Raw genomic sequence first — 24,679 nt, 5'->3', positions numbered from 1 at the left:
CACTTGAAAAAAAAATTCAGACACAAGTACGTATTTAAATGTGGTTTTCATACCTCATTGTGATTATAGAAGATAAGATTAAGATGGAAAATTTATAAAATTTTGTTTATTTAAATTTTTGTAACGCAATATATATATATATATATATAACAGTGTTGTGTAAAATAAAGACTTTGTTTTATCCTTTGATTTGATATAAAAATTCCCAAAATTTATAATGATCTCATCTGGTGGAGTTATATAATATAATATGAAAAATAAATTAGTATGTATATATGGATGATATATAAATATATATTAAAATAAAGAATTTGTTTTCTTGTTTTAAATTCGAATTTTATTATAAATTTTAAAACGTAAAGATAGATATACAATATATAGTTGTATTTTAAAAAAATGTTACTGGACTCCTACTATAATTGGATCCACAATTTAAATCGCCAACTATGGGCTTTATTGGACTAACCACTGAGCCCAATCTATATGAATATGTCCAACGTGTTTTTCATGACCGTTTCTTTGCATTAATAAGACAAATTAACATTAAAAAACAAAAAATTGATGTGGAGTTAGGTAGGCAGTCTTAAATCATGGATACAATGATTCAGCCCAATTACTCAATCATAAGACCGAGGCGGTACCTGCTCCACAAAATAATATATTTATTATTTTTTTGGAAGTATTATAGATATTATCTCGGGAACAACAATACACACACACACACACACAAAATATATATTATATAATATATAGAGACATTACATATTATACATAAAGAAATCCAAACATCATATCTTCAGACACAGAGTGTTGCAAAGATCTGCCGACAATGGGTTCTCTCGGCGTCTCGGACAAAGGATCTCAGAACTCGTCGTTTCAGGTAATCGATGATTTCTTCTCCACAAATCACAATATGATTTTTTTTTTGCATGTATACATATATATATACGATGATGATATTAAACACAGATTCCAGTGTGTTGGTTTAATTATTTATTATTTAGCAAGAATTTTTATATATATATGGCGACAGGGAAGTGAGACGTTTCTGCGGGATGTGTTCGGGGGAATACTGAATACGTATCTGAGGAAGAACCCTACGGTTCATGCAATATGGGAACTTGTCCGCTCCGATGGCGACGACAGGATCTTCTACGACCACTTCACTTTCAGGACCCTATTCGTACTTTTCGTTACTCTTCTTTCCATTGGATATATATATATCTCTCTCGGCCTTTTTGGCTAAGATCAAATGTAGTGTCTGTTCTTTCCATTGGACTTACCTCGAAATCTGAATTCGAATAGAGTAATATCTGAGATCGAGCCACGGGTTAGGTAGAAGGTGTGCAATTTAATTGCGGTACACAGCTGATTCCGGCCGTGAGAGATATAATCGGGTAGAAAGTCTGGTGAACTTCTTAGTTATCCAAAAATAAAAAATATCTGAGAACGTCCATTTATATTTTTTTTTTGTATTGTTTGGTAGTAGGTCGATGATTATGGAATTGATTCATTATCGATTCATGGAGTTGGGTCAAAAACTTGATAAACTTTCAGATTATTAAAAAAAATAGATAGAAGGTTTTTGTTAGATATTGTGAATTCCTCTCAAAGAGTTAGCCTAACACCTCACTCTTTCGTTTGAATACACAAAAATACTCACATATAAAAGACAAAGAGAACAATAATAAACAAACTGCAACCCTTTGTAATTTTTCTGCAACATAATGTACATATACATATAAGACACGAAATGTAACTGTGCAAACAGTTACTCACCCACTAAAACATTAAACTACATTTAAAACTTCCATAAAAATCTCAGACAACTCTCACCACAAGCCCAAAAAGATCTCAAAATGCTCTGATACCACTGTTAGTTTTTTTCTTATAAAACAAACACAACAATACGTAACATAAAACCAACTAATACACATAAACCATATAATATAAAATACATGCAAAGTCTTCTAAACATAATTTGAGCCACAAATACTAACACTCCTCCTTGGCTCAAAATCCTTCAGAAACACCAATAATAGATCAATCAAAAGAGTTGTTCCTCTTCTTTTCCTTCAACCATATTTGCTTCAACTTCAACATTCTCTGTGTTCTTTTCTTTGCAAATCTTCTCAACATGTCTCATTTTACCGCATTTCCTGCATTTAACATCGGGTCTTTTCCAACATCTCCAATACGGATGACCTTTCTTACCACAATGTTTGCACGGTTCAATGGATTGCTCACCAAAAATTCTTTCTTTTGCTATTAAAGCACCTTCCACTGAATCTTCCTTTCGCATAAGCCTCCTTTGTTCTTGTGCTTGAAGGGCATTAAGAATTTCTGAGAGCTTGATTTTTGACATATCTTTAGTGTTTTCCAAAGATGCCACCGTTGCTTCAAACTTTTCCGGTATAGAAACTAGAATTTTCTGCACAATCTTAACATCTTCAACTTTAGTGCCAAGAATTCTTACCTTGTTGATTATATCGACAAGACGATCGACATAATCTTTTACTGACTCGCTTCCCTTCATTTGTTGTCGCTCGAACTCTCGCAACAAATTCATGACTTTCATTCCGTTGATTTTTTCGTCCCCTTCATACTCCTTCTTCAAGAAATCCCACATCTCTTTGGCAGACTCCAACCCCATGATCTTCGTGAAGATCGACGGCGACACTGCCGAGAAGATGCAAGACATGGCCTTTGCTTTACTCGCCATTCTCTCCTTGTACAACTTTATTTGATTCGCTGTAGGATTAGCACCCAACGGAGTAACTTCATAGTCCTCTTCTACGGCTTCCCACAGATCCGAACCCTTCAAAAACGCTTTCATCTTCACAACCCAGACTTGGTAATTCTCACCATCAAACACCGGAACGGGGAGAGTTACCCCAGCACCAACATTTTGATCCATTTCGTTTTCACTTTTTTAAAAAAACACTCACAGATCCCGAAAGATCAACCCCGCTCTGATACCACTGTTAGATATTGTGAATTCCTCTCAAAGAGTTAGCCTAACACCTCACTCTTTCCTTTGAATACACAAAAATACTCACATATAAAAGACAAAGAGAACAATAATAAACAAACTGCAACCCTTTGTAATTTTTCTGCAACATAATGTACATATACATATAAGACACGAAATGTAACTGTGCAAACAGTTACTCACCCACTAAAACATTAAACTACATTTAAAACTTCCATAAAACTGCAATACGTAACATAAACCAACTAATACACATAAACCATATAATATAAAATACATGCAAAGTCTTCTAAACATAATTTGAGCCACAAATACTAACAGTTTTCAAAAGATTAAAACTCTCTCTCTCTCAATATCTTCCCATGTTTCTCTCATATTATGATCTATAATTATACATTTTTTTTGTATTGCTCGGCGGTGTAGGTCGATGGTTATGGAATTGATTCGTTATCAAGTTTTTTCATGGAATATGGATACAAAGTAGGAGGTGGAATGGATTTTCCGGAGAAAAAATTACGTGTACTGTGGTTTTCTCCGCCGCAAGTTCATGTCCCCGTCGACGGTCACGGCCTCGACAATGGCCCCTTGCCCCGACTTGTCATCGCCGAGGTCCTCGTGGACGAACTAAGTCCTACATCACAGGTGTAACAACATTTCAAATTCACATTCTATATATATATATATATGATTGGTTTTTTTCCGGGTGATAATTAAGGAGATAATAAGGAAGTATCTGAAACCGGGTGGTGGTAAGCAAGCCGTTCTTTCAAGTACACTCGGATCTTTAATGTGGGAGAAGCCAACATCGACCGATTTCAAGCAACTTGCCAAGTAAATCTTCAGTTTCGATATTTTAATAATTAGTACATTTTGGCGATATCCGATATATATAAGCGTCTTGATTGTGTATACATGACGATGTGTGTATATGTATGTGTATATATATGGAGGCGCTTTCTCATATGTGTGTTTGCGTGAAATCAAGGGAAAGCGAAATTGCGGCTTGGACGCTTGTCCACGGATACACGATGAACCACCTTGCGTTCGCGGTTCATCGGATGAAAAACGGTCTCGGCAACATCCAAAGCGTCAAAGATTTTCTCCAGGGAAAAGGGTTCAAACTGAACAAGGAAGGAGGGATTGTAAAAGGTATGTTGAAAATCATATCTTCTTATTTCAATTTCCTCATCTAACCAAAATAACATCGTTTACAAATGCTGCATTGGTACCAAATCAAAACAATATTTTCACTGATAATATATATATATATCGGTACATAATCTCGATACTCTTTTTAAATTCTAGTGAGTGAGGACAGTCTTTTACTGCAAATCTCGTCGATTTCGGAAAGACTTGAGGTAGAATTTGCGGACGGGGTGACTGAGTCGATCCCTGCTTCGTACATCGAGTTCACTGAACGTCTCGTTTTGCCACAATACAAAGATGTGCCAGGAGACGAGGTAACACTCCTAACTTAAATTTTCTTACCGTTAGTTTCAAAGAATGAATAGACCAATGATTTCTCCATACATATATATATGTATGCATATGAATATAAAGAGCTCTAAAGAAATCAACCCACGTGAAGGAATTAATTGATCAAATTGCAGATCAAAGAGTTGCACAGACGTGAAGGTTTTGAGTTGGAAAGCGCCAACAACGTTATGGAAAGCACACGTTTCACGGTCGATCATATTGTCTAAAACTATATATATACACGCCTAATTTCGGACCATTTGTGCTCGATCGGTTCCAAGTACAATATCACATGTCTCTTATATATATATATATAGTCGTATTTTGCGTGCCCAACTCGTGAATGAGCCTATATCAAACTCTTAATTATAAGAAAAAATAAATGTAATGTTTGTGAAATGGGCTTTTGTAAGAAGATTTCACGAGACTGTAACATCTGTAGTTTTATCCATTGCTTGTGTTATTTATATATATATATATATATATATATATATATATATATATAAAGCATTGTCAGTGTTGTGTATGTAGATGCTTGCATGTAAATGTATAAATAACGACGGTAATCTAAACCAACCTTATTTTAGTTTACATAACGTATTCGGGAAAAACAAACAAAAGAAGTCAAAGCTGCAATGAAAAAAATGGGCACGTTTTCAGCACAATAAAACTACAAGCAGTGCTCGATCACCCGTCACAAACGGCAAGGAGTTTTGTGTTATTTAAAAATCTATCGGAAATGGAGATGCGGGGTATCGATCCCCGTACCTCTCGCATGCTAAGCGAGCGCTCTACCATCTGAGCTACATCCCCGATTTGTTATAGATTTTATGATTAAATACATTTTCTATTTCTATGCAAGAAAATGAATATCAAAACATTGCTTGTCCAAAATGATGCTATATGCATCTATTCCCCCTTTTGAGTACAAAATCTTCCTTCCTTGGAGGAGTAGTACAACATTCTGATCAAAACTATATCACGATCATATCGAACCATTGATGAATATATATAATCAAAAAGTATTCCGGTTTAATTAGGCAAATGTCATTTCTGAATGACATCAGCTTATAACCCCTGTTGATCTGTACTTGTAACGCATCGCCCAGAAGAGGTAATGCAAGAAGTTAGCCGCGCTTAGAACGCACATGAGCCAATAGAACCTATCGAGTTTGTAATGGTTTAGGCTTTCGCCCTCGAGCCATGGCTCGTGCCTTGATCGGCCACTCACGCTATTCACTACTGAAACGACAACCGAACTTAGATAGTACCCCATTGCCAACGATGCCCAAGAGAGAGATGTCGCCAAAGATCTCATCGAGGAAGGCGCCTCTGTGAAGAAAAACTCTAGCAAACCGGCTAACGTGAACAGATCGGCCGAACCCAGAAACAGATATTGAAAGGCGACCCAGAGGAATGAGATGGGTAAGGTTTCTTGCGAGCCAAGCAATCCCATGTCTGTGGCCACTCTCTTTCGTTTAATCTCGACCACTGCAGCCACGGCCATGGCCAAGATCGAAAGGACTAAACCGATACCGATACGTTGCAAATGAGTGACACCCATTTCAGATTTGGTCACTCTCCGAGCAAAGGGAATGATTAGATGGTCATAGACCGGTGCAAGAATCATGATGAACACGACAGGGAAGACCGGGAGAGAAGCGGGAGGCACCTTTAGTTTCCCGAGCTTAGTGTTCATGGTCGCGGCTTGTTGGACCGAGAAAGTGGATAGTTGAGCTAAGCAACAGTTGAGCATTATGGTGCATGCGAATATCGGAAGCATTTTAAGCACAATCTTCACGTCCTCGACCTGCTCGACCGTGCATTCTAGCGATGTGTGGACCGGTTTCTCTTCTGCGGCTCTGTTCAGACATCTCAAGCTGTTGGTAATTAGAACTGGAGAAGCTTCTAGATGACGATGACGATTCGTCTTCTCGATCTCTTCTTCAGATTGGTCTTTCCCCTTCGAGACGCAGTGGTTGGAAGGGCTCACGGCCAAGTTAACAATGGCGTTGCTTGAACTTTTACTCGTGCAAGTGTTCACAGCAGCAGCACATAGAACCTGCTCCGAAACAATAAACGTTTATACGAATCTACGTATGCATGCATGATGACGTTTCTATACATATATGTTGTTGAAAATAGTTTAAAATCTGGATTTTTGTAACGTTAGACTATTATTTACTGGCAGAATCATCTCAAAAAAAAATGGGCCTGTACATATTATTTTTTTTAGCCCTTTAGATAAATTTAATTATTTTAAATAAACCGTTTAGTAATTAATTATGAAATCAATTTAACGATAATAAATAAATTGTTCAACCATGTAAGTGCAAAGCGACTTATTGATCCATAAGATCATTTTTCGGGGAAAAAATTCGTACCTCTACACTTTTATCTGTTCATGTAAATCATATATTCTTGATCAGACATGAAGTTAGATGTTCAGGGTTTGAATTCCGACATATAATTTTTATTTAAAATAAAATCAAATGTATGTACCTTCAAGATGGTGGTGAGAGGGCTTCCAAAAGGGATCTTGTTCCTGTAAAATCTCGAACCGGAGAGAAATACAAGAATGGAGACAAAGATTGAAATGGTGGAGACACCAAACCCCCATTCCCATCCCTTGTTGTCTTCGAGCCACACCACTAACGTGACAGCCACCAGAGCACCGCACGACAGGCAGAACACGAAGTAGTTGAAGAATGTCGACCTCTGTCTTCGACCCTTTGGCGCGGTCTCGTCGAACTGCTCCGCTCCGTGAGAAGGCAACGACCCTTTGATTCCACCGACGCCAAGAGCCACTAGGTACAGCCCTACGAACAGAGTCGCCGCCTTTAGCCCACCCACCGGCTCGCATGGCTCGGCGGTTCCTTGGCACGATGGTGGCATTAGCGATGGAGTGCGAGCTTGAACTGTGAGCAGGATTAGTCCCTGTTAAATCGCATGGCTCAAGCCCATCAGACCAGTGGCAAAATGGTAAAAATTTGTAAAGAACTCATTGTAATATGTATAACGTTTAACCTGTATTATCCAAACCTGATTAATTGAATCGATGAACGGAGTACTTTGTGTTTGGTCCGTTCGAGTTGGAATCCCGTGTTTGGATTACCCATTACCAAAAAAAATATTTAATTTATATTCCTTACGTATTTTCTCGTAAAGAAAAAAATGTATCTATTAGAATAATTTATAATTAAAACAGTTTAGGGATTCACAAAAACTTATATGAATAATGTAATTCACTATAGGAAAAATCATAATATAGGTCTAAAATAATTTCTGAAAAATCCAAGTTTTATTTCTGAAAAATCATAATGTAATTCACTATAGGAAAAATCATAATCAACCGGTAAGGAATGAAATAAAACTTTTTTTCAACCCGAATTCGAGTCTTACCTTGGAAAGAGGCATTCACATAGATTTTTCCGATTCTCTGGAAGATGTAGTCGGACAAAAAACTCGGTAGACTTCCGGATTATAAAAAAAAAATCTGAAATATCAATATCTACTGTCTTTCTATATATTAACTGAAACCATAGAACTTGCATTACAATATGAAGTGTCGAGAGTGAAGAATCGTATTCGTATACTTTCTTATAAAGAGAAGGAGAATCGTATGCCAAATAGTCAACTATGTATCAGTGAAAAAAAAAAGGATAAAATACATGCACTTGTTCGAATTGTTTTGAAGCATTTCAAAAAAAAAATAATCTTTTGTTGCAGAACAAATAAACAAATAGACACGTGGCATAATTTGGGGGAATTGAAGAAAGATGGGCCCAAAGTCACGTGAGAAGCACGAGGGGCCAAGGTCTGGTCTAGTGTCCAGGCCCAACCCAAAGGGACAAAAACAGAAACCGTTAAAAACGATGAAACGTCGTTATGCATTTGATGTCTCGACAAACAAATCCTTCGTGTGCTCTTCTCATTGGCTTATTTTCCTCAACCGTTGCATAATAAACGTTTTTTTTTACATATATAACATAACACCTTATATTATATTTTGGCTAACTGATGTGATTGATTTTTTTTAAGACTAATTTTCATGTTATTAATGGTACGTATTCGGTCAATGCGTAATCCAAATTCTCTAATCCATGCATTTTAGAGTTTATACATTGCATGTGCAAATACGATTATAACCGGTGGTGATATGACTATTTTTTTTTATAAAAATAATCCAAAACGTGGATGGGACAGGCCATATTCATGCATAGCATAGCATTTAATAAATTACACGTTTCTCTTTATGTCTTTTTGTCCTTTTTGTACCTACGTGGCAGAGTTTGGAGCTTACAAGTGTCAAATTCTACACAATTTCATACCCTATGAAACATAAAAGACAAGATTCTGTCGAGCTAAATCAAGATAACAGGGCCCCCCTATGTGTGTTATGACTTTGTTACTGAAATCCATGAAGTTAGATTTCCCTTTTTATCCCTTGAAAGTGATTCTAAACCCAATAATATTTCCCAAATACGGTTCTAATACGTACGTGGCGTATGAAAAATCTGACTCGTGAGTATAACCTATATATATATATATATGTGTGTATATATATATACACACACAGAGAGTGTACCGTATTAGGCACGCAATCTTTGTTGATCCTTTTTTAGTTATGCATATTAGCATCCAAATGCATGCATGGTTCGTTGAATTTGCAACCAGATATAATTTAAAGAATATTTTATGCTTTTAGTTACTATGGTCAGAAGAATTTGTATCTTTTAATGTATTTTTAAATAAAATACTTTTTTAAAATATATTTTATATTCTTTTATATATATGAATCCGATGGATCCCCTAATCGGAGTGTGAACGAATTTATTATTTGGTGGCCGGTCGAGACATTAAGTCAACAAAAATGACCAAAACATTATGAGGGCGTTAAATAACTAGAAAGCAGAAGAGCTATATACACATTTGGCATATGCCTAGGTTAATATAATTAATTACTACTTATACGATGGGTTAATTTTTTTTTCCTAGTTGTTGTCTTTCCACATATAATCATCACGTATAAAATTCAACTAAAAATATTTCCAGATTTTTCGTATGTAATGCATGCATGATATTCTCAAACAAACCCTATTGTATATTATTTATCATCATCATTAATTATTATCATGAAGGTAAGCAGAACTAGAGGGAGATTAATTGAACACTTATGCAAGTGATAAAACTAATTAACTTTCGACCGCTAAGAGTGTCTTCGTTATGTAAATAGATTACCGCATATGAGCTATATATAACCAATAAAACATTATTATATATATATATATATATATATAATGGTTGGAGAGAGAGAGAGAGAGAGAGAGAGAGAGATGTAAGTTACCAGGAGCTCGATGGAGGCGGAGAGGAGGAAGATGAAGGAGGAGGAGAAGAAGGCGTCGGAGAAAAAGCCGCCGAGGAGGGCGAGGAGGAAGGAAGTCCCCATGAAATTGGTGACGTCATTCGCCGATCTCGACGGCGACAAGTGCATGTACTCTTTCATGTACATCACCAAATTGCTCGCATTCGCCAGATACGCCAGATTCTCCAATATCTCCACCACTACACACACCAAAAAATAAAAAAATAAATATATCATTTTCTATAAGAAAAATAATTTAATTAATTAATCACATGATTCACCGGAGAAGAAAGGGAAAAAAAAAAGGCGGGGTGAGGGGTAAATTCGTAATTTTGACACCGACCCAAGACAAAGGAGGCGGCGATCATGCCGCCGTGACGGCCCTTCACGGCGGCTCTGTTCCTCCAGTCGGCGTAGCCTTTCCATGTCTCGAGCTCTCTTTGTTCTTCTTCCACTTCCTGAAAAATGGAAAACCCAAAAAGCACAAGACTTTATACATACGGACTTATATAATATATCTCTAGAAAAAGGAAACATGTATATATCTTCACTCTCAAATGATTCATCCTTCTTTTCCTTCTCTTTGATTTCTTGATTGAAAGAAATGATGTAAGATACAGATTAAAAAAAATGTAGAGCGAGAAAGATGCAAGAAGCTTGAAGAACCCACCATTCTCTCTCTCTCTCTCTATGGAGTTTTGAGAGAGAGAAAATATTAGGTTTGAGGGATATAAGCGGATGCGTTTGTGGTGAGAAGGGCATTTGTGGGATTAAATTGAGAGGAGAGAAGGGTCCAATTGGTGGAGGGGAAAGGGAATTGGGCCCCCTTTTAATATTAGAAAATGACTTAATATTTGCAAATCTTCTTTTATTATATTTTTATATTTCTTCCTTTTCCTTTCCTTTACAATTTCTTTGTGTTTTGTTTTTGGGCAATAAAGATTAAAGATGATATGAATACCAAGAATTTCTAAAGCCAGCAGTAATTTAGTGGTGGAATAAAGACTGGTGAGTAATGCTCATTTCCTTAACTTAATATGCAAGTTGATATAAAATTGGGTTCCAAAAGCAACCACAAACGTAAAATCATCTCATAAATTATTCTCCAATAAGATTATAATATTTTTAAAATTGAATAAATCCCCATTTTGTAATCTCATCGATATCTCACATATATTCGACAAAAATAGAAATTCCATCAATTTTATATATACCACATAGACAAAAACTAAGAGGAAAGAGGAAAAAAGATAAACAAAATTGTATCCAATTAAGGAATCTATATTGTCTTTCAAACTATAGAATTTATAAATAATTATACGCGGAAGCAAAGACATGCAACTTGTAATTACTTTTGGTTTGGTGTTTGAAATCCTGATCGGACATAAAGCCCATTTGTGGACATAATTTTTTTTTTTTTATAAAAGACATTAGCTTTGGTAATGGCTTTGTTTAATGGAGAAGGATGCAAGTAAATCCAAGGCGACGATAGAGGAATCAAATCCTCCACTCAATTAGTCAAGCTTTGTTGACCCAATAATAATAATAATAATAATAATAATAATAATCAGATTTCTATATCTCATGTCCAAACTCTCTGTCATATATTTTTAACATTCTAAATTTTGTTCTAAATATATATATATATATATATATATATATATATATGCGCAATCAGCATTGTTCTTTTGAATATTAATATATATATATATATTCAAGTTTTATAATAAATAATAGTAATAATAAGTACTTAAAATATTAAAAGATATAATGTAATATTGTTTGAATAATAAGTTGGAAATATCTTTTTGATACTTTTCGTTTTGATTTAAATTTTGATTTATTAAAAACGGTTATTTGTGAGTCGAAGACCTTTAGTCTAATAGACGGCTGTGTTTCCATGCGCTTTTTTTTGTATGATGAGAGTCCATATCTCATTTCTTCACGTAGAAGAATAACGAGTCAGCAGAGAACCCACAGGAAAAAAAAATCAATTATTTATTTATTTATTTTAAAAATGATCTCTAAGCTTATTTTTTTATTTTGTAATTTATTTTTCTACTACTTTATATTTTGATTATTCCATTATAATATTACGTATGTGGTATATATACGTATATATATGGTTCAAGTGGTAAATATAAGGTGATGTGCAGCAAAGAATCCAATGCTGTTTATAGTTTCTAGTAATTACTAAAAAGTGATCTTATTCAACTGCAAACAAGTTGATCACCAAGTGTCCGTTCCCTATCCAATCCAATATATATATGTATATGTACACGCGAGTGTGTATACACACTCGAATGTAATATATTTCGTTGTTGAATTTCAAAAATGCATAATAATAATGTAAGAATACCGATTTAATCGGTGGGACTATTGAGTTTTAACGAATGCCAAGAACACGAGTTTGAATATTCATATCTTTGTACTTTAATTACCAATAAATATTTCACGAAACATGGAAAAGAGAACCGTCTATTATCTAATATATATATATATATATACGTATAATTGTATCATTATTATTTTATCCAGAGTCGATCATATGCATCCAAAATTATATAATAACCAAAGTGAGAATGTCATGAGAGGAGGAGAAAAAGATATTCAAATTGAAGTACACAAAAAAATACCAACCATTTTCCACTTCCGCTTAAATTGTGACCGACCATTATCAATTGTGGATTCGTAACTCTCTCTCTCGATAAAGCTTCCAAATTTTATTGTATAATATGGTATAATCGGGCCAAAAAGTTCCGCCACGAGGAACATCCAATAAATCTAGTTAACAATATATATATATATATATATATATATAATATGAAACGTGAAAAACTTCAAATACAATCAGACCATTTGACAAGTCGCTCTTCTTGTTATTAATTTACACACTCAAATATGCATGTGTGTATATATATATATATAATAATTTTATATACGTATACACATGAAATAGAACCATTCGCCGAATCTCAATCAGTGCAGGGACAAGATGAACTCACATGACTTGGATATATCAGATCACAACTTGTAGTGATTCTGATCTGATAAGAGCGAGAAGGTATAGGCTTTACATATAAATGAAATAAAATAAAGAAGGTGTGGTTTTAACGTCAACACGAGTTCTCCGTCGACCCCCGTAATATGCTGTTTGCTCCTATTAGATAGTGCCACGTAGACACGTATACTTTCATTAAATATTTTGCCCTTGTATGGATAATCAAAGTTGACTATACATACATACATACATACATGTATGTATGTATGTATGTATGTAAATGGGCATTGGTTTCTTTCTTCTCGCTGTGATAAAGATCTTGATTGATATGTTTCACTTGTCCGAGGACGAAAGTGGCCAAGAAAACGGCGTTAGGAACGGAGCATATGAGTAAGATCTCGTGAAGATTTTGAAAGAAACCGACAGAGAGAGAAAAGTCAAAGTCAAACTCTAGTCGGCGCTCGTAGCTCAGTCAACGGTGACAGATAAGCCCGAACCGAACCCCAAAGGGAGCCCAAAAATCTTTGAAACTGCTCCACCTGTTACTTCTTCAGTTTGGACAATTCCTTTTTTTTGTTATAAATAAATAAGGAAAAACCTCTAAAAATTTCTGAACTTGCAAAGTGCGAGAAAAATTTTTTTTGAACTTGTAAAGATGTCAAATAATTCCTAAACTTACAAAAAGTATCTCAATAAATTTTAATCTTATTAAAAAGTGTCATATTAGTCATTCGAAAAAATTGATTATAATAATATAATTTTATGTCCTATATGGCAGGTGACATGGCACGCCAAGTGTGATTTTTTTTTTGTCACGTAATCAGTACCGAGTTTTAGAAAAAAGAAAAACATCTAAAAATTTCTGAATTTGCAATTATATTGTTTCCCCTCCCTCGGCCTCCACCTCTGCTGCCGCCACTATCGCTTCCTCTTCCACTACCGGGATCCTTCAGCCGGTTCCCGACATGCTTCCCCCTCCTCCTCTGCCGTCGCTGCTTCCTCTTCAAAGGGTTGTGACCATGCCGGACGTCAAGGCGAGATCTGGTGGTCTGTCGGGTGGTAGGTTAGACGGTACGATAATTGAGGAGGATGGAGCCCTAGATGACGAGGATGAGGACTCTAAATTGGAGAATCGTGAGAGGTGTTAGTGAGGAAATCGAGCAGTTGGGGAGGGAGTAGCAGAGATCAGAGGATGGAGAAAACCCAGGAGACTCCTCTCCCGCCGCCGCCGTCTGTAGATCTGCTGGAGACAAGAACATCGACACCGCCGTCGCAATTACAACACCAGCATCAGCAACCTTATTTCGATTACTTCTTCCCCGTCGTCGAGAGCATGCCAAGAACCACGCTGGAAGAAAACCCACCTCCGCCGCCGCAGTCTCAGGCGAAACCATCGCGATTTCTCATAACAGAATCGCCGGCGATTCTGAAAAAACCGATTTTCTAAAACCCAGTACTGATTACGTGGCCAAAAATTCAGACTTGGCGTCACCTGCCACGTAGAACATAAAATTATATTATTATAATCAGTTTTTTCGAAGGATTAATATATCACTTTTTAACAAGATTAGGTTTTATTGAGACACTTTTTGCAAGTTTAGGAATTATTTGGCAACTTCACAAGTTTAGAAATTTTTTTTCTCGCACTTTGCAGATTCAGGAATTTTTAGGGTTTTCCCAATAAATAATAATAATAATAATAATAACGCAGAATAAGGAATGCTGTATTGGCATCATTCGCATACAGTGGTGTGTGTATATATATATCTATGAGCATGGAAACCTAGTTTTTTTAATTTAACTAATGTAAAATCACGGAAGATGAAAAAAAATGCGGTCGTTACGTTCCATTGGATCTATATATTCTCTAATTTGGTGGCACTTGTAATTTACAACTGTATCAAAAAATATTCATATTATATTGAAAGGGTTGCATATAGTAATATATACAATGAATAAATGGGAACGTGAAATACAATTTATTATTTGCTGGTCATTGGGTAATATCTAATCTCTTAGATTCATTGCACTTGAGACCTGTCTTGTCTTTTAGGGTTAGGCCGAAAATCAGCCCATACGCCGAATTTTTATGGGCTTCCTCTCTAAAATTAGGCTAAAAACCTGACGGGTTAGGAAAAAATATCCATTTTAAATAAATACGATCAATTACGAAATCATCTTCCATTTTGCTTTCAAAACGGACGCATTTATTTTGTTTGGTATTATATTGTTTTCAGATTATTTTATTTAGGTGGACAATCACTATAATAAGCAATGCGTTTGATATGTTATGGGCCATAAACGGGCCAAATGAGGTCCACGTGTTTAGAAATATATTGGATCACTTCAGCCCAATTCATACCAATGTCATGATTCATCTTTATTTTTTCGATTCCATTTTTTTTATGAATTGTTTGAATACGATTTTATATTTACGATCATATGTCTATACATACACAAAGGGGCCAAGAACAGAAATGATGTGACATGAGAACCCATAAAAAAAAAAGCATATGCGAAAAGAAAGCAACAATCATACATAGTATTAATATTTTTTTTTATAATCTGAAAGTTCATCGAGCCTTTTAACCTGATTATTATTGAGATATATCGGATCTTGAAGAATATTACGAAATATATCAATCTTATCAAATTCGGAAAATATATATTTAGAAATATTTATTATTTTATTTAGTTTACTTATTCAATGTAAAGACTCTCGTCTTTATATGTTATTCTGATTATGAATAAAGATATCATTTCGCAAATTTCTACAATTATAACTCCCATAAAATTGGAAAAATCCATGTGATTATCTTTTTTCAAGTGAGAATTCAAATCGGAGAAAAGAGATTTGTCTAATTTTGAGGTTAGTAAGATAATATTGTGTTTATCAACTCGTAAATCCTTTAAATCATGTCTCCTAATGCCAATCATGTTGGCGATTTTTTTTTGTTCTTACATATTCAATAGATAACATTGTAGTAAACACAAATATTGGTTATAGTCTGACACGGATCAAGCCGTTTTGCAAAAAGGTTTTATGTATGTTTTCATTCATCATTCGAAGCACAAATATACAAGCTGTTGACCTAATTACAACAAAGGAAAATGCAGATTACAATATGCAAGATTGCCGAGATTGCCATATTAGACGATATACCATATATTGCCTCATTACCCCCCTCAAGTTGGAGCATATATATCATATAAGCCCAACTTGGTCAAGAACGAGTCAAATTCTTTCTTCCCAAGTGCTTTCGTGAATATGTCCGCGAGTTGGCTTTGGCTGGGTACGTGTTGAGGAGCTATAGTGTCAGCGGTGACATGATGTCGCAGGAAGTGACAGTCGATCTCAATGTGCTTGGTGCGATCATGGAAGACATCATTTTCGGCAATATGGATGGCGGCTTTACTGTCACAATACAAGGGCATTGGGTCGGTGTGATCAATACCGAGAGAAAGAAGGAGGCCTTTGAGCCATAACAATTCACAAGTTGCGGAAGACATGGCCCTGTATTCGGCCTCAGCCGACGAGAGAGATACGGTGTGCTGTTTCTTTGAGCGCCAAGAGACAGGAGAATTCCCAAGATGTACTAGCCAGCCAGACAGAGATTTGCGGGAACGAGGGCAGCCTGCCCAATCAGAATCGCACCATGCTGACAGACGAAGGTTTGAGTCGGATCGCAGAAGAATTCCCTGGCCTGGGTTTTGTTTGAGATATCGAACAACTCTGACAGTTGCGTCCCAATGCTCTTGACGCGGCTGTTGCATAAATTGCGAGAGAACGTGAACCGCGTAAGTGATATCCGGGCGCATAGCTAACAGATACAGGAGTCGCCCAACTAACCGGCGATAACGCTCGGGGTCTGAAAGAACTTCGCTGGTGGAGAGGGCGAGCCGATGGTTTTGGTCGAGAGGGAATGACGCAGGCTTAGCTCCGATTAACCCTGTTTCCGTTAAAATGTCCAGAACATACTTTCTTTGGCACAATGAAATGCCGAGAGGACTTCTAGCAACTTCGATTCCTAGAAAGTATTTGAGTAACCCCAGGTCCTTCATGCTGAAACAGGAGCTTAAATATTTCTTGAAATCATCCATAGCTGACACCGAGTTTCCACTCACAAGTAGATCGTCAACATATACTAAAACATGCAAGCGAGTCTGGTCTGACTGCAAAACAAACAAGGAGTGGTCGGACTGGGACTGTTTGAAGCCGTAGTGACGTAAAGCGGAACCAAGTTTCGCAAACCAACACCGAGGGGCCTGTTTTAGGCCGTACAATGACTTTCGTAGACGACAAACTTGAGACGGGTTCGATGGCGAGAAACCCGGTGGAAGTTTCATGTAAACTTCATCATGTAAATCGCCATGAAGAAAGGCATTATGGACATCCATTTGATGGACGACCCAGTTACGGGCAGCGGCCACAGCTAGAAATGTCCGAACCGTAACCATCTTTGCCACCGGCGGAAACGTGTCCTCATAGTCGATTCCTTCGGTTTGTTTATTGCCGAGAATAACCAAACGCGCTTTGTAGCGTTCTATAGAACCATCAGATCGATACTTTATCCGATAAATCCACTTACAGCCGATTGCCTTTTTCATTGGAGGGAGAGGTTCCAAAGTCCAGGTTTTGTTCGATTCCAGCGCTTGAATTTCAGCTTTCATGGCTTCTCGCCACCGTTCATCTTGTACTGCTTCGTTATAATGCCGAGGCTCTCGATGTGCAGTAACCGAGGCGACAAAGCTGTGATGATTGGGTAAAAGATGAGCATATGACAGATACTTATCAATCGAGAAGGAAATACCAGGCTGATTAGGAGTAACAGTCGGCATTGTTTGAACCGCATAAGTGACAAAGTCTCGGAGGAGAATGTTCTGTGTTTTCTGTCGATGACCTCTGCCGAGAGCCGACTCAGCAGGAGGCGGTACAGGAGCTGTCGAAGAAGCAGATGCAGAGGTAGGGGACGTTGACGGAGCACAGGTTTCGACAGGGGAACCCCCCCTGGTCGGAGACTGCGACGATGAGGAAGAAGTCTGGACAGTAGCTGGCATGGAGGCATCAGACTCAGAGGAGCCAACAGGTGGCGAACAGTTTGACAAGCCAGAAACATGAAAACCATTATCAAAACCATCATCAACCAACCACGGAGTAGAGTTCTGATAGTTAGACGAGGGAGATAAGGGCTGAGCATTGTCGGTGGAAGGAAACTTATCTTCCAGGAAAATCACATGTCGAGATACTTGAAAAGATTTGGAATCCAGGTTGTAGACGCGCCAACCTTTCTGACCCGAGGGATATCCAACAAACACGTAACGAGAGCTGCGAGATGCAAATTTATCTCCTCCACGGTTTTGGTTGTGAACATAGCACAAGCTACCAAAAACGCGGAGATGTTCGTAATGCGGTGGACGTCCATGAAGAAGTTCATACGGTGTTTTCCCGGCAAGAACAACGGTCGGAGTTCGATTGATCAAGTACGCAGCGGTGAGGACACTTTCTCCCCAAAAAACCACCGGAAGATTTGCTTGAAACAAGAGGGCACGAGCCTCATTGAGTATGTGACGATGTTTACGTTCAACCCGACCATTTTGTTGCGGTGTGCCAACACAAGATGTTTCATGCAAGATTCCTTTTGCGGAGAAGTACTCGCGTAGACTCAAAAATTCTGAGCCGTTATCCGAGCGAACGGTTTTGACCAACTTTCCGAATTGTCGTTCGACCATAGTCACAAAATTCTGTAGTTTCCATTGTGCCTCATTTTTACTTGCTAACAAATACAACCATGTTCCACGGGAATAATCGTCGACAATCGTCAGAAAATATTTTGCATCGGAGAAGGAGGGTGTGCGATACGGGCCCCATAAATCGCAGTGAATTAATTCAAAAATCGCCGACGTTTTATTAGCGCTTAATGGAAAAGAGTCTCGACTCTGTTTTGCTCAGAAACAGACATCACAAGCGTTATTCTCAGAACAACTATCAAAAACAAAACCAGAAATCTTGGATAGAGCTCTAGATGACGGATGACCCAACCGTTTATGCCACAAATCAAATGATTGCATCTTCGTTACTTGACTTGCCGCAACTGTTTCTGATCCCCGAAAATAATAGAGCCCTGCTCATTGTTCACCCACTCCAGTCAGCATCCTGGTAGTGCGGTCCTGAACAACACAGAAGTTAGACGCAAAGGTGACCAAACATTCACATTCAGCCAAGAGGTGTGCAACGGAGAGCAGATTGCAGCGAAGACCCGGTACAAACAACACATTCGATAGTCGGAGAGCAGAGGTTAACACAACAGATCCCGACTGAACCGAGGTCACTTGCCGCCCATCCGGCAATGTGACGGAACACGGGGAAGTTGCAGTAACCGCCGATAACATTGATAAATCGCCTGTCATGTGTTGAGAACAACCGGAATCAATAATCCAAGAGGTAACATAAATCTTATCGGAGAGATTTTCAGTTGCACCAATGTTGTTGGCATTGATGATTGCCATCAAACTCTGCCACTGTTCTTGAGTAATGCCACTCATGACGCCCTTGTCAGTGACTGTAGGTGATGCTGAATGAGAATGGTTCACAACGTGAACCACATTTGCTCGAGGTGGAATATTCCGTCGAATCGAGTTTCCGTTGTTGGTTGGTGCCGAAGAAGGAAAAATTCCAGGTCCAGTAGAGGAGTTGCCTCGTCCTCGGCCAACGCCTTGCCGATTTCGAGGGCGATCTCCCCACCATTCAGGAAATCCAATCAGCTGGAAGCAACTCTCTGCAGCATGTCAAGCTCGACCACAGTTGGTGCAGGGAACAAGCTTGTCGTCGGGTTTGTATTTCGGTTTTGATCCTGCCACAACCGAGAACGCAGCAATCTCTGTTTCCGCTGCATTGTTGTGCGATCGTTTGGAGTTTTCCTCTTGTATGACGAGATTATAGGCCTCCTCCAAGCTGGGCAATGATTGCCGAGAAAGCAGACTCGATTTCACAGTGCCAAATCGCAGTTCTTCTAAACCAAGGAGAAACTCAAACAAGCGATCTTCATTGCGTTCTGTTTCGAGTTTAGACGCAACATCGCAGGTACATTTGCCGCATGTACAAAGCTTCAAGGATCGAAAATGTGTCAACTCGTCCCATAGTTTGGTCAGTTTCCCAAAGTAAGTTTCGATGGATAGGTCGTGCTGTCTGCAAGTTGCAAGTTCGCTTCTGATCTTCAGCAATCGAGGAGCGTTAGTTGTGCCGAACCTCCTTTTCAAATAATCCCAGAGATCGCTTGCGTATTCTCGGTGTAACACATCGGATCAGATATGAGATTTGAGTGTGTTTTTGATCCAGGAAACAAGGAGAGCGTTGTTGGTATCCCAATCCTCGTAGTCCACCGAATCTGTCGGTGGTTGAGGAATAGAACCATCAACGAATCCAAATTTCTTGCGAGACTTGAGCGCTTGTCGGATATTAATCGACCATTCATCATAGTTCTCACCACGGAGGAGCGGTTGTGAGAGAACAAGGCCGGGATTATCGCTCGGAGTTAGATCATAAGGAGATATCGTTTGTCGTTGCACAACGACGGTTTCGGGAGCCGCAGTCGTCTGATTCATTGTCGGTGTGGGGGTCGTGTTCGGGGTCGAGTTCGGGGTATGATCGGTGCCGGTGTCGGAAGACATGAACGGAGAAGAATCAAAATTTGGTGTGGACAGCCTCTCTCTCTCTCTCTCTCTCTCTCTCTCCCTCTCTACCTTGATCATAATGATGACGCCAAACTCTAAGACATTTGAAGTGACAGATGACTTCGCGGTGTTGTTTCAGGGACAAGAGTGCCGTGCTTCGCCTCCGGTCCATGTCCAAGTTCCGACCCCTTCAACCACTCCTCTTGGTATATGTATTGTCTCCGTGTTTCGTTTCTTTATATATCCTCTGTTTTATATATGTTAGTTTTGGAAATGTAGATTTGATCGTAAGGATTTTTCACTTTCACGCCAAAAATTAGAAAAAAAAAGCTTTATTTTCCAGAATGTTTGGCTTTGAATCTCGAGTTTGAAGAGATGTTTAGACTGTGGACGTGTGAGTTCGATCCTTGGACCAATTTTTTTTATAAAAAAAAATAGGCACATCTCTTTTCAGGTTTGTTATGTACACACAAGCTCCATGACCTTTGGACTCATGTTTTATAGTTCTGTCGGTTTAAAGGAAACAATGTCGGACCTCCATTGTCCCATGACCCGACGAGATTCAGAAGAATGGAGATCGGCAACAGTAACAATAAACGAAATCGTATCGATGAACAAGTGAGGAGATTACACGAAAGTTTTGAGAAGGATGAGAGGCTCAATACAAAAAATAAAATGGATATGGGTATGGCAATGGACCTTGGTTTGAACCTTCAAAAACATCATGACGGTCCGAGGTCTAATTGCTTTTGTCCTGTCACTCGACTACGAGACCATGAGGAATCGGGTAATGAATCAATTCAGATTCATTTTTTTTCGTGTGTGATTGGACAAGCCTACTTATAGAGATTCCCTTAGGAATATGTTCATTGATTCCAAAGTTCCAACCAACTATTGTGGAGATATGGAAGAAATATTCTTTCCTGTAAATCTGTAACTGATTTATTCTGATTTGCTCTGTTTCCTACCTAAAATGTCTCTAGGTTAGCTAATGACGTTCTTGTATTAAAGGTCTGTAAGTTCATTCGATAAAAGACAGACATTCATTCTCAAAGCTCAAATCCTTCTGATATTTGTCATGGTATCAGAGCCCGACCAAATCGAAATCTGAAATTTTTTTTTCGACTAATTTCTCATGTCGACAAACAACGATTCTGCATCGACCCCTGATTCAACTGAAACTCCACCACCGACAACGAACCCGACAATGGCCCGGCAGGCCCCTGCTTCCGACACTCTGTTTCCCCCAAGGCGAACAATTTCGCCTTACGATCTGACTCCGAGTGATAATCCCGGATTAGTGCTCTCTCAACCGCTGCTTCGAGGAGAGAACTATGACGAATGGTCGGTGAATATCTGCCAAGCACTGAAATCCCGAAAGAAATTTGGTTTCGTCGATGGGACGATTCCAAAACCAGCCGAGACATCCCCAGATTTTGATGACTGGGACACCAACAATGCACTGATCGCATCTTGGATAAAGAATACGCTGGAGCCTAATCTCCGATCCGATGTTTTTCATCGCGAACTTGCCCAGGATTTATGGGATTATTTGAAAAGAAGATTCGACCGATCCAATGCTCCCCGTCTCCTCAAGATCAGAGGTGACATTGCCAATTGTCGACAGCAAGGGATGACTATTGAAGCATATTTCGGAAAATTGACCAAGCTCTGGGATGACTTGGCCAACTTCAGATCTCTCAAGCACTGTAAGTGTAACAACTGCAACTGCAATATCAGTGCAGTTCTTGAAAAGGAGCGAGACGAAGACAGACTGATGGAGTTTCTCCTGGGACTCGACGACTCCAGATACGCCATTGTCCGCTCCAATCTCTTGTCTCGATTACCACTTCCAACTCTTGAAGAGGCATACAATGTGGTCTCTCAAGATGAGGATGCCAAGAATGTCATTCAAGTACACGAGAACCCTAATGTTGCTGCATTTGCAATTCGGAGTTTTCAGAAACCTCGCCTCAAAACCGATGACAGAGATAAGACAATACTCTGCACAAACTGTGGGAGATCTGGTCATCTTGCCGAAAATTGTTTTCAACTTATCGGATTTCCAGAATGGTGGGGCGACAGACCGAAAAATAGAACAGGTGCAGGCAGGGGCAAGGGTGTTCCGAAAACTGATAGGCCTCAGGGTTCATTTGCTCGAGCAAATATGGCACATGTCTCCGTTTCAGCTTCAGCTCCAGAACCTGATAAAAATCTTCTGACTGGAATTTCTCAGGAACAATGGAACAGTCTAATGAGTCTCCTCAGCAACTCCAATGTCGGGAAACCAGACACATATTCTGGTAAGCATTCTACAGCCTCTTGGATTATTGATACTGGATGTTCTCAGCATATGACAGGAATATTATCATCATTAGTCAATGTTCATTCTATTCCACCATACTCAGTCATTCTCCCCGACAACAGAACAGTTGTATCAGTGAAATCAGGATCAGTTATTCTCGGCCCGAATCTTCGTCTCTCAAATGTTCTCTTGGTCCCCGGATTACACTGTCAGTTGGTCTCTGTCTGTCAGATGATGGTTGAATCTGATTGTTATGTTACCTTTGCTCCATCTTTCTGTATCATTCAGGACCGGATTTCCAAGATATCGATTGGACTGGGTGAGCAAAGAGGAGGTCTATTTTACTACAGAGGCACGGCAACTTCATCAGCAACTCGAACAGAGCTTTCTCGGACCACTGATACATGGCATCAGCGGATGGGTCACGCTTCTTTCAAAGTGCTGATGAAGATTCCAGATTTTGATATTTCAGCATCTTCTGTTTCCGATTCTGTTTGTGATGTTTGCTTACGAGCAAAACAAACTCGAGATTCTTTCCCTTTAAGCAGTAATAAAGCCTCTGAGATTTTTGAACTTGTGCATTGTGATATTTGGGGTCCATATCGAACACCTTCAACATCCGGAGCTCGGTACTTCCTGACTTTAGTCGATGATTTTTCTAGAGGCACTTGGATTTTTCTCATGGTCGGGAAACATGAAACACGAAAAAAGCTGCAAAATTTTATTGCCCTCATCGAACGACAGTTCAAGACAACAGTTAAACGGATTAGATCAGACAATGGATCAGAATTTCTCAGTCTACGACCATATTTCTCCGAAAAAGGCATATTACATGAGACATCTTGTGTCGGAACTCCTCAGCAAAATGGCCGTGTTGAAAGAAAACATCGGCATATTCTTAACATCGCTCGGGCGTTGCTCTTCCAAGCTAATTTACCACCTAAATTTTGGGGAGAAAGTGTATTGACAACAACTTATCTTATAAACCGAACCCCTTCCTCGGTTTTGGCTGATCGAACCCCATATGAGATTCTCCATGGTCAATCTCCAAATTACAGCCATCTCCGTGTGTTCGGAAGCCTATGTTACGCTCACAACCAAAATCGATCAGGAGATAAGTTCGCACCACGGAGTTCACGCTGCATTTTTTTGGGATATCCCCACGGCCAAAAAGGGTGGAAGCTATTTAACATCGAGACCCAACAAATGTTTGTATCTCGTGATGTTGTATTCTCCGAAACTGTTTTCCCGTATTTGGAAACGACCAAGAATCAGCATCCTTCATCGCTGCTCTCATCGCAAGAGATTCTTCCATTTCATGATGAGGACAATATTTCAGCATTGCAATTGGAAGCTCCTCTGTCATCTGAGCCTCCAGCTGCTGAAAATGACGAAAATCCCACTGAGGTAACCCCTGTTTCTTATCCATCCTCCTCTTCTCTGTCATCGTCAACAGGTCCTCCCCCAACAACACCTTCGAATGGATCTTCAGCAATCAACCTTGGTCGAGGACAAAGACAAAAATTCCAGAATGTGTTGTTGAAAGATTTTGTCACAAACTTCGTCACAGTCCAGTCAGGTCTCTTCAGAATTATATCTCCTATGCTCGGGTTTTGCCAACATACAGTGCATTCCTGACAACAATTGCTGACGAAACGGAACCACGCTCCTATGCCGACGCTGAAAAAGATATCAGATGGAAAGAGGCTATGAATGATGAACTAACAGCTCTCGAACAGAACTCGACCTGGACTTTAGAACCATTGCCACCTACGAAGACCGCAATTGGATGCAAATGGGTTTTTCGGACTAAGTACAAGTCTGATGGCACTATTGAAAGACACAAAGCAAGACTTGTGGTACTTGGTA

The 24,679-nt window shown here is 38.8% G+C and overlaps 2 protein-coding genes and 1 non-coding gene across 6 annotated transcripts; 1 reads left to right on the top strand and 2 right to left on the bottom strand.

Annotated features, from left to right (window-relative positions):
* The first annotated feature begins 746 nt into the window (after nucleotides 1–746).
* LOC104822097 lies at nucleotides 747–4,840 on the top strand. Its single transcript, XM_010553202.2, has 7 exons — nucleotides 747–880; nucleotides 1,034–1,183; nucleotides 3,416–3,634; nucleotides 3,708–3,823; nucleotides 3,978–4,141; nucleotides 4,298–4,452; nucleotides 4,603–4,840. Exons 1-7 carry the CDS (start codon nucleotides 830–832, stop codon nucleotides 4,693–4,695), a joined length of 948 nt encoding a protein of 315 aa, XP_010551504.1. The 5' UTR covers nucleotides 747–829; the 3' UTR covers nucleotides 4,696–4,840.
* A 368-nt stretch (nucleotides 4,841–5,208) lies between these two features.
* TRNAA-AGC lies at nucleotides 5,209–5,281 on the bottom strand. The gene has a single exon. It is a non-coding gene; the product is annotated as a tRNA-Ala (tRNA).
* Nucleotides 5,282–5,334: 53 nt separating this feature from the next.
* On the bottom strand, nucleotides 5,335–10,611 carry LOC104822095 (protein NRT1/ PTR FAMILY 4.6-like). Of its 4 annotated transcripts, none has more exons than XM_010553199.2 (7): nucleotides 10,504–10,611; nucleotides 10,177–10,291; nucleotides 9,816–10,033; nucleotides 7,871–7,941; nucleotides 7,511–7,538; nucleotides 6,971–7,405; nucleotides 5,335–6,530 (listed from the first exon to the last, which is right to left on the bottom strand). In XM_010553199.2, exons 1-7 carry the CDS (start codon nucleotides 10,504–10,506, stop codon nucleotides 5,532–5,534), a joined length of 1,869 nt encoding a protein of 622 aa, XP_010551501.1. In that variant the 5' UTR covers nucleotides 10,507–10,611; the 3' UTR covers nucleotides 5,335–5,531. The 4 variants fall into 4 exon arrangements, with proteins under 4 accessions (XP_010551501.1, XP_010551500.1, XP_010551502.1 ...); XM_010553198.2 differs by lacking the exon at nucleotides 10,504–10,611 and adding an exon at nucleotides 10,385–10,484; XM_010553200.2 differs by lacking the exons at nucleotides 7,511–7,538; nucleotides 7,871–7,941; nucleotides 10,504–10,611 and adding an exon at nucleotides 10,385–10,483.
* Nucleotides 10,612–24,679: the final 14,068 nt, after the last annotated feature.

This window comes from Tarenaya hassleriana, unplaced genomic scaffold (genome assembly GCF_000463585.1).
Source record: "Tarenaya hassleriana unplaced genomic scaffold, ASM46358v1 Cleome35, whole genome shotgun sequence".
In the NCBI taxonomy this organism is placed as follows: Eukaryota; Viridiplantae; Streptophyta; class Magnoliopsida; order Brassicales; family Cleomaceae; genus Tarenaya; species Tarenaya hassleriana.
Note: the sequence above shows the minus strand (reverse complement) of the source record. Positions and strands in the feature narration are given on the sequence as shown.

Bases quoted from the DNA above. Each gene is read 5' to 3' on its own strand.
- LOC104822095 (XM_010553198.2), bottom strand. The intron at 10,034-10,176 runs GTCGGTGTCAAA...TGGTGTGTGTAG, and splicing joins CGCCGCCTCCTTTGTCTTGG to TGGTGGAGATATTGGAGAAT. The intron at 7,539-7,870 runs GTAAGACTCGAA...CCAAACACAAAG, and splicing joins TGTGAATGCCTCTTTCCAAG to TACTCCGTTCATCGATTCAA.
- LOC104822097 (XM_010553202.2), top strand. From the start codon at position 830: ATGGGTTCTCTCGGCGTCTCGGACAAAGGATCTCAGAACTCGTCGTTT. The intron at 4,142-4,297 runs GTATGTTGAAAA...TTTAAATTCTAG, and splicing joins GGAAGGAGGGATTGTAAAAG to TGAGTGAGGACAGTCTTTTA. The intron at 4,453-4,602 runs GTAACACTCCTA...ATCAAATTGCAG, and splicing joins AAGATGTGCCAGGAGACGAG to ATCAAAGAGTTGCACAGACG.